Source organism: Liolophura sinensis, chromosome 1, assembly GCF_032854445.1.
Source record: "Liolophura sinensis isolate JHLJ2023 chromosome 1, CUHK_Ljap_v2, whole genome shotgun sequence".
Lineage (NCBI taxonomy): Eukaryota > Metazoa > Mollusca > Polyplacophora > Chitonida > Chitonidae > Liolophura > Liolophura sinensis.
Genome location: NC_088295.1, coordinates 14,283,523 through 14,293,970, shown reverse-complemented (window position 1 = coordinate 14,293,970; position 10,448 = coordinate 14,283,523). Strand labels below are relative to the sequence as shown.

Below are 10,448 nucleotides of genomic sequence, written 5' to 3'. Positions count from 1 at the left end.
GTCTGAAGACGTTTAAATAACGTTTAATTTCTGTTCAAATATGGGAAATGAAACAAAAAGAAGGACACAATTTTTGGAACAACACACGATGTGGTGACGTTGTTCACATTGCACCATCACTTCCACAGGGTAGGAAGGTCACGCGAGTTGCGTGAAGGTGTGGTAATGTGACTTGAAATAGAGACAGCTTCAAATATAAGTGAGGGTCGAATCTGAGTCATTTGAAAACGACAGTTCAGATTGATAAAGAATTCAGTTTAGTTGGAAAAAGTCTAACCGAAGTGTTGCCAGTTGACATGGATCATGCTGAAGATACGTGCCCGGTGTGCAGCGAACACATCGACATCTATGCCGTGGGAGCGTGTGACCACTCCATTTGTTACAAGTGTTCAACACGAATGCGAGTTCTCTGCGACCAAATGTACTGTCCCATATGTAGAACAAACTTACCCCAGGTAATGACGGTTGTAAAGCAACACGGAGTGACAGCTTTAGAACGTTCGTTGAAAGTAGAATGCAAAGATGTTACCATTACCAAAACTTTAGTTTAGTCTGTTTACACTTTTTCTTTTATCAGAATCTTTGTATGTATTCTCTTGGACCATCTCGAGTTAGCAGTGTGTGAAAGTGTATTTTAAAATTCTGACATTCATCGTTCCTCCCAGCCCGTCGAAAGACATGGCACAGATTCTGAAAACAGATTGCTGTTTATTCTTGAATACTACCATATTCATTTATTATCAGCACTTACAACTGTTCTTAACTTGCTGTCATTTGGTCACATTTACTGGATCGAGTGCCTCACTGTTGACAACCATTTTGAAATGACACATGACCTATGTAATTGGCATTGAAGACCTCCAGAAAACTATTGTACTTTCAGTGCCATTGGGAAGCAAAACTTAAATGTTCATGATCCAACACACATAGGCATAAAAAGAACTTATATCTTTAATCCATGTGTAGGTGGGTATGGGTGCCACCAGCTTGGACCTAATTGAAATTAGTTCAATGAAGTTGGCATTTGGAAATATGCAGCAAGGTTTTGATGAGACAGGAATGAACTCAATAATGCGATGAATGCCAGAATTTAAAAACAGCAGACAAAGTCCATCTAGATTTACTAGTTTGCACTATCTTTTCCAGGCAACAGATTCAAAAAGAGCATTTTTTAAGTTAATCCACAAACATGTGAAGGATTGATTGGATCGAACTGGTGAAGATTGCAAGCACTTTTGCTCTACTTAAGGCCATGTTGTTTGAGTCACTTTACCAAAACTACCAGGGGGAAACAGGGGAGATAACCCATTATTTAATGGCTTAAGACACCAGCATTCGTAGTCACGTTTTTCTTTTGTCCAGTCCTAGAAATGGGTCAGAAATTTATGCAAATTATGGCATATTGTACATTTCTGTAGATCTTTAAATGTACTCTTTTTGATTCTGTAACCAAGATCAGTTTCTGTATAATAGTGTCTGTGTTATGGTCGCCTCTGAAGTCTGGTCTTTAGGATGGTCCCTTTGTTTTTGAAATGTTGTGATGATGTTGTTTTCTTTGGAATTTATTCATTTATTTATTGATTTGACTGGTGTTTTACGTTGTACACAAGAATATTTCACTGATACAATGTTGTGAGGAAACCCACAACCATCCACAAGTTACCGGCACACCTTCCCACATAGAGCCAGAGAGGAAGACAGCATGAGCTGGACTTGAACTCACAGCGACAGCATTGGTGAGAGGCTCCTGGTTCATTGCACCATGCTGGCAGGCTGACCACAATGACTACCTAGCCCCCATGAATTCATTGGTGTTTCAGAGAACATAATGTGACATTGTTGATGGAGAGATGTATAGCCAGTCTGATTTTGATCAAATTTGTGAAGGAAAAAAATTAGTAATCAGTGCATAAGTGTTGCATATTTAGTGTGGGATATAAATTTTCTGAATTTGCTAGCTTTATTATACAGAAAGTCAGAAAGCAAAAGGCACTTAAATCAGATGGTAGCAGTGATTAAATATAATAAATGTATTTTGCAAACTGCAAAATATTCTTTATTTTAATAGTCTGTTTAATTAGTAATGCTTACTGACCTTTTGATTTTTTTCTACCCCTGCTTAGCACATGAAGGAACTTGCTTACAGTACAAATACTATTATCTTGCTTTCTTTAGACTCCTCCATTTTGTTATTTTATAGATAACGATGGTTGTATTGTATGCGTTCATTGTATATGTTAATAAAGGTTCTACTAGTGAAAGAGAATGGCAGATTTGAGACCTTCAACAGCAAAGGGTGGCACTCTTACCGGAAGTGCAACACATTCTTTCAAGACAAGACTATTAAGAGCAAGTTTTTTGAACTGTTGGATCACAAATGCCCTCTGTGTAAGGACCGCCAACCGGATCGTTTCTTGCAAGACTTAACTCGTCACATGAGGAGAGACCATGAGAGATTTTTCTGCGACCTCTGTGTGGAACATCTTAAGGTTTGTATCATTACAAATTTGTTTCGGTCTAGTATGCAGAAAGTAAAATGATTTTTAGTATTTTTACAGTGTCTTTCAAAAATAATGCAATTTCTTGAATGAAATAGGAGTGCCTCAGTTCACACTCTGAGCTTATTGTGCAAATGTTGATTCATCTTGCAAGAATGTTTGTCACTTTCCTGAGGTGAGAGGTATAACTGCAGACTATGAGTGTCAACCACCCATGTAGATTGCCTCAGTCAGGTAAATGAATTATTCTTAAAGGGACATACTGCCAAAAGAAAATTCAGAATTCAGCTAAACACAACAATGACTTGCACTTGACTGATTACCAAACCTCCTATTTGGGACTATATTTTCTGAAAAATGTCAATTAAGAGAATTGAAAGGGGAAATCTTTCACAGGTCTAAACTGTCCGCCTGATGAGATAATCTGCAGATGAGGCATGGCAAAGTCACAGTGTAACATTAGCTTGTGGAACGCACATGTAAACAATAGGATAGGTGGAAAATGAATTATTAGTCCAGTAAACCAAATGCGACCTTTAGTTTTAATGGTGTCCATAATGGTGTTATGAAGTGTTAGTAATTCCCAAATGTTTGTATGGCAGAACTGAACTTACATGTTAGGCCGCATAATTACAGCACAACACAGTGTCTTGCATCTCAAAGTTCGCTGAACATCTCGTGTTGTCTAGACATCCAGGGGAGGTAACCCAGTCAAAAATGTTTATCAGCCATGTTTCTAACTAAGGTGATTTGGTCAAGCTGATGGCCAAAGGGAAACCCTAGATAAAACTGAACATTGGATTGTTCACTCAAAGTCAGATACATGTCAGTACAAATATGGAAGTTTCAACTTAATGTACATGATGTCTAAAATAACAGCACAATTTTTTACATGTCGGCATTATGTCTCTTACTAAGTTTGTTAAATCTGACAGTTTCTGTTAGTGGCAAACATTTTATGCAGCCCAATGATATCCTGCATTATAAACTCAAAGTGTCTAATTAGTTCCATCAGTCTGTTTTAATTGTTCCATATATGGTGTTTATAATAGCCTCCTGTCTGGCTTTCAGATTTTCACTCACGAACGTAAGCACTATGACCGGCGTGGATTGGCTACCCATCGCAGAGAAGGGGATCCCGATGACTCATCATACAAAGGTCATCCTCTGTGTAGATTCTGTGATGTGCGTTACCTTGACAATGATGAGCTGTCACGTCACCTGAGGAAGGACCATTACTACTGTCATTTCTGCGACACTGATGGAACAAATCAGTTTTACAGGTATTAACACAGGTCTTATTGTTGCTTTAATGTTCATCAAAGACCACTTGTTCTCCACTGAGATGCTTTGCATATGATTATGTGGGAGAGTTCATCAGTAATTTACCAGGTGGGTTCTTTTGCAGTTTCCTCCGCCAGTAAAACCCACCACCACATTATGTTTATTTGTTTGATTGGTGTTTTACTCAAGAATATTGGACTTATACGACAGTTACCAGCATTATTACACAGGTTTCATTGTGTGTGTGTTAAACTGTTGGATCATTATTAGGTTGAACAGAATTATCACTATGTTAATTGTTTTGGACAGTATTTTAAAGGAACAGGTTGTCATATGTTGAATGTGTTTTGTAGTGAATACCCTGTACTGATGGAGCATTTTCGTGAAGACCATTATCTCTGTGAGGAAGGGGAGTGTGCCTCTGCCCAATTTACCCACGCATTCCGCTCAGAAATAGACTTCAAAGCACATAAAGCAAACCATCACAGCAAAGGGATGAAAAGGTCTTTCACCAAGCAAGCACGCACCCTTGATGTGGAATTTGCTTTGGCTCCCAGAAACCGTCCTGAAAGGAACTACAGAGGTAACTCCGGTGAGAAAAGTGTTTGGGAAAGTAAATATGTTATTATGTGCTGTTTCTTTCCAGCCATTTTAAATATATTTTTTAAAAAAATATATATTAAATATTTTTACATATACTGAAATGAAATGTAAAGTTTCTATTTGCTATTTCAGTGGTTTAGGAACCATATTTTATATTTATACTGTATATATATGAAACTTCTATGTTTTCCATCTTCCAATAGAGAATATGTTTGGATTGCGGTATTAAATTAATCTGTTCCAGATGTTAATATGTACAACAAATTCTTTAATTAACATTTCCATTGTTTTGCATGTGTATCCTCTCTTTACTGCAGATTATGAGGGCGCAGGCAGGGGAGGTAGAGGTCGCCACCATGCCCGTGACAGATATAACAACAACCATAGGTTAGTTTTCTTTGATATTCTGAAATCAGGTGAAAAATTTCTGGTGATTCAACTAATCTACTTATACAGAGTGAAAGAGAAACTTACTATGAGGCCTTAAAATTGTTTCACATTAAACACATGATGTCATACATAACCATTGATTGTATCTATACATCTGTACTCAACTGTTTTGCTCTAAATATTTAATGCTTAGCAGCTTGAAATTTACATTGTTATGATGATTAAATTGTGTTTCACTGCAAAAGTTGCCTCTTAAGGTACATTTTTATATACAAGCGGGAATTGTTGCCTTGGTATTTTTGAAGGGCCTTATTTCAAATTGCTTCAAATTATGATACTTCAGCATGAAGGGAATAGTGCAACGACTGGTTGACACTTATCAGTATAATGACTTGGGTGGGGAAGCTTGCTTGCCTTAAGTTGTCTCAGTGAAGCAGCACTAGATAAAAGAGCGGTGGAAATCTGTCCTGCAACAAGGAGGCACATTACATACACCCTAAGGAACCCTTCGTCGTCATATAACTGAAAAATTGTTGAGTACGACGTTAAACCCCAAGAACTCACTCACTCAAATTATGATACTGATTATGTTTATATAAGTTATGTGGCAAACATTGTTTATTAATTTCTTCCTTCATGCTGTTGTTAGGCAGGACATGGTTGACCCTGAAATGGCGCAGGCTATGGAAGCTTCCCTAAATGAAGCCAGGCAACAGGACAAGAGGGAAAAACGAGAGCGACGAGAGAAGCAAACCAAACCAGTGCAGGAAGAGATAGTCAGAGAGGAACCCAAGCCCAAAGAGGATTTCAAACCTGATTCTGAGAGTTTTCCTTCATTATCTGGCAAATCCTCTCCAACATCTGACATGGGTATGCCTGCAGACAGAAGTGATACCCCTCCACTGACAAGTTGTTCCCTGGCCCAGAAACTGGCTCTCTCAGAGGGACACACCGTGCACGCTGGAGGAGTGGTGGTGGACGAGTTTCCTGCTCTGGGGAAGGCTGCTTCTGGGGGCAGTGCCAAATGGGTTCGGGGAAAGAGGGGTGTCAATAGTTCTACATCTCAGAAGGATTTCCCCGCCTTGAATAAACCAGTCAAGCCAGTGGTATTGGTTGCACCAAAACCCCAAGGACAGCAGAGCTCAGTGGTGCCCTCTGTACCCAAGCCCATACAGGTTTCACGGAATAATGAAGTGGTGGGTAGTAGTAGTTTGGAGGACTTTCCTGGCTTACCAGCTGCATCTAAACCTGTCAAGGTCAAGAAAACAGTTTCTCAAGGGCAATGGGGATCCAAACCCTCCAATGAGAAAGAATTGGCTACTAACAAAAATAAGGAAAAGAAAAAGGATAAGGATGTTGCTAAAATGTCCAGTGCATTTACATTGGCTGATTTAGGAAAATCTCTTCATGATGACAACTTTCCTTCAGCAAATAGTCCAGGCAAATTTCCATGTACTAATTCTCAAAACTCAAGTGTTACAAGTGACAAAAAGGCAGTTAAAGACAAGACAAATGGATCTGACAAAAAAGCTAAAAGTAAGAAAAAGAAGAAAGAGAAAACAGAAAGCCCTGCAGAAGACTTTGGAGGCTACCCAGAAATTAAGGTCGAAAATGCTGATACCACTAACACAGCTGTAAGGAATGGACAAATTTATTCCTCTGATCAAGAGAAGGAATTTGATAAGGAAAATAATATTGTTGAGCAATCATCATCAACCCCAGCAGGAAGCATTACAAAGAGTGCAGATGAACCATGGGTATTACAACAGTCTAAAAAAAAACCGTGGACGATGGTAGATTCTTTGGAAGACTTTCCTCACTTGTCCAATAGCAATCCAGCCATAACCTCTGCGCCAAAACCACCTCCGGGTTTCAGCATAGCTCCTGCCTCTAAACCACCCCCAGGGTTTTCAAGTAAGACAAATCCTCCCAGTCGACCCCCACCAGGTTTTGCCAAACCAGTTCTTTCCACTAGTAACGACATTCAGTGTACAGATTTGGTGAATCTTTCAGATGTGGATGTTGACAAAATACAGCATGTTTATTCAAAGCCAGACAATTTTTCTGAAAGAAATAAAAATTTAATAGCAGAAATTCGTTACTTTCTGGGTCAGGATTCAGAAAAATTTGATTTGTTTAAGTGCTGGTCAGGGGAATTTCGCCAAGGAGCACTTTCAGGAAAGAACTATTATGACCAGTGTTTGAATCTGTTTGGTAAGGACAAGCTGTCTAAAATATTCCCAGAACTATTGGTACTTCTACCTGACATAGACATGCAACAGGAGTTATTAAAGGTGTACTTGTGTGAGGTGAAAGAGTCTGGGAAGAAGGCTGGCTGGAACACCTCATCTAGTACCTTTGTCACTTGCCCTGTGTGTCGCCAGGTGCTTCTTCCCACAGACCAGCAGGAACATTTAGCCCTTCATAATGTTGACTCTGACTTTCCAGCACTCTCTCATTCAGGTGTTCGGACAGGCCCAGGTCTGAATGCTTGGGTGAAGGCCACATAAACAGCTACATGTAGACTCACTAACTTCTGAGTCACAATTTATTATCGGATACACTGCCTTTAAGATGATGCTATGCACTCACCAAATAGATGCATATCACTGTGTTGTGCTAAACATTGTCGTGGAGGAGGCATTCTTGTACAAGTGCGAGGTGAATTATCACTTTTTTGGGTAGTGCCAGGAGCCAGATATTTACATGTACCTGACCATACCTTACATACAATTAGGACATTTGAGTATCATTTGTTTGTTTGATAGCACAAAGTCACATAATTGTACATGCCTATACATGTATATGATTTATATTCTGGATATAAATAGTTAAGTTTTCTTTCTCAGTTAAGCATCCAGATATTTGCTCATTAATACATCTAGTCAGTAGACCGGTTATTTATGATGTACTAGTTCAGTTATAAGGATCAATACTTGCTTGAAATTGGAAATGAATATAAATTACTATAGGCTTAGCAAAGGATTTGTTCTTAACAATTTGAGACTGGAGAATATATTCCATCCATCTTCAAACACCCGTCTAATCAAATGAACTTGTTGAGATGATACTTGACATCTTCTTTTAGAAAATACTTTGTGTGTGTTTAGTTTCTAAGCATAATCAGTGGACAATTAATTATTTGTAAGAAGGAAGGTACCATTTTTAGCCCTCTGATCAGGACTCTGCTGTCTCGTTCATCCTTTAATAGACTGTAAAGCTTGCAAGAAATCTTGAAGGGAAGCATATCTCTTAAAGCTTTGCACGATTACCTTTTTTGTATGTCAAACGGTATATCTTTTGAAGACATTAGTGTAAATATTAACTTTAAATCTGTTTTCTGTGATGAAATGACCACAAAATGGCTAAAATATTGCTGACATGGTGTTAAGTCAGAATCATTCATTCTGCGAAGAAAAGGGTTTTAGTTCCTTGGGTTAATGTTATGTACACAGAACCAAGGATAGTTGGTTGCTTAGTTTGTTACAATTATTACATGGATTGACTTACCTTTGCTGTTTTGAAGCCGATTACTCCATATCGTTTTGGCTCCACAAATGCAAGAACTGATACAGGTAGCTTTACACTTATCTGAGTTTAAATGTGCATTTTTATAATGCTGTTGCATGTATAGTTTGATGTGTGTATTTATGAGTAAATATATTTTTTTGGAATACCCAATTCCTTCTATCTTGAATTAGACTTTCATTTGTGAATGCCTACAGTGTCAATTGTGATTTGAAGGCTTTACGAAGGTAGACTGATATGATCAGCGCGTTCATTCTGTGTTAATTTCTGTAATTGCCCATGTTGTCACCTTGAGGCAATTTAAATATAAGTTGCATCATTGTTCAGTGTTTCTTGGAAGCTAGAATATGTTTTGGCATGATGCAGATTAGAGCATTCAAAAATGATTTTTTCAATGTATGAACCACATCAGACAGGTGACATCTATTTTGTTAGATCTTGGGGAATAAACTTGAAAGAGAATCATCTTGTTTGTTAATAAAACGTAGTGGACAAGACATCAGTGTTATTATTATGACAAGGGATTTTGGAGTTTCCAGTAAATTCATTACGCATTGTGGTCTTGTGCTGTCCTGTGCCACACTTATCCAGTATTTAATGTGAATGAAACTTTGGTCATTGGAATTATAATCTTTTTGCAAACTACATTTATGACCTACTTCCTGAGGTTAATGGACTCCTTTAGTGTTATGTACCTCCAAGAGGTTCCCATGTACTTATTACATTTCAGAGGACTGCTTCGGTGGCCTAATGGTTAGAGCGTCCGCTTTGAAGTCAGTAGACATAGGGATCAAACCCGGGTGGGGTCGTACCAAAAACTTTAAAAAGTTCATCACTGAGAGGTTGGAACAAGGAAACAGTACCTTACAATCAGTCCACTTCCCAGCTTTCCATACAGTTGTGTTTCCTTATTTACCCAATGACCCAGGAGCCTCTCACCAATGCAATCGCCATGAGTTCAAGTCCATTTCATGCTGGCTTCTTCTCCAGCTGTATGTAGAAGGTCTGCAGTAACCTGCTGATGATCATGCATTTCCCCCTGGCTCTGCCCAGTTTCCCCCCACCCTAATGTTGGCGGCCGTTGTTTACGTGAAATATTCTTGAGCATGGCATAAAACACAAATCAAACAAATAAATATGATGTGGGGGGATATAGTGATCAGATTGTTAGTGTGTTGATCCATAATCATTTCCATGTCAATGTCCCTCCTAAAATTTTATAATCGCAATGCTTTTTTTTTTAGGGGATATTGACAAACAAGACGTACTGGGTATTAGGCGTTCTGACTCGACAATAACCACTTTAGGAGTATCCTTTTCTGGAGTGACTGAGGATATTATTGTACATAACAATAATAACAAACAGAACGAATCAAAATATACATTTTCCATGTGGGAGAAAAGGGAAAACTGTCCTCACAAGATAAAGTATTGGTGATTCAATCTCTGGCCGTTTCCAAATTAATTTACCTGGTCTCCGTTCTTGAAACCCCTAGATGGGTAATACTGGAAGCAGAAAGAATAATTAAGTTTTCTCGGGAGTAATAAGAAGCACAAATTAAATACCATGCTATTATTGATGATTATAGTATAGGAAGCACTCGCATGTTCTTTCCATCAGTGGTGAAAGCTGCATGGGTATATTGTATGCACAAATCTGGTGATGAAACTTCATTCCAGAATCATGTCTTAATTTGAACTTAACCGAATTTTTTAACCGGTATTCCAGTTTGTCTACCATTAGTGTACAGAGTGAATATCATGATCTCACCACAACTGTACACTGTACAGAAATATTGCAGCAATGTATATCGTTCAACATGTATATTGGAAGAAAAACAATATTCTGGAAACAGTGGTACGAAGCCGGGATTATATACTTATACCAACTCTTTGATGAAAATGGTAACCTCCAATTTGAAACTGACTATCTTTCTACAGTCTCAAGACGGGCCATTCCATTTGCCTGGAAACAGTTGATTAAGGAGGCTATTAGGATTAAGGGAATGACACAGTAAGGAAGGGCAATGTAGATTTCGGTACATTTATGAATGAAAAAAAGTAAAAAAAATCACAAGTTAAATGTAAGCACTTCTACAGGCATCTGGTGAATAAGTTAGCTGCTTGGCCAACTTGAGTAAAGAA

The 10,448-nt window shown here is 38.4% G+C and overlaps 1 protein-coding gene across 2 annotated transcripts; it reads left to right on the top strand.

Moving 5' to 3' along the window:
- The first annotated feature begins 141 nt into the window (after window positions 1–141).
- On the top strand, window positions 142–8,818 carry LOC135468607 (E3 ubiquitin-protein ligase ZNF598-like). Of its 2 annotated transcripts, none has more exons than XM_064746953.1 (6): window positions 142–455; window positions 2,247–2,489; window positions 3,570–3,781; window positions 4,136–4,374; window positions 4,703–4,772; window positions 5,425–8,818. In XM_064746953.1, exons 1-6 carry the CDS (start codon window positions 297–299, stop codon window positions 7,283–7,285), a joined length of 2,784 nt encoding a protein of 927 aa, XP_064603023.1. In that variant the 5' UTR covers window positions 142–296; the 3' UTR covers window positions 7,286–8,818. The 2 variants fall into 2 exon arrangements, with proteins under 2 accessions (XP_064603023.1, XP_064603031.1); XM_064746961.1 differs by having other exon boundaries at window positions 4,136–4,365; window positions 5,425–8,817.
- Window positions 8,819–10,448: the final 1,630 nt, after the last annotated feature.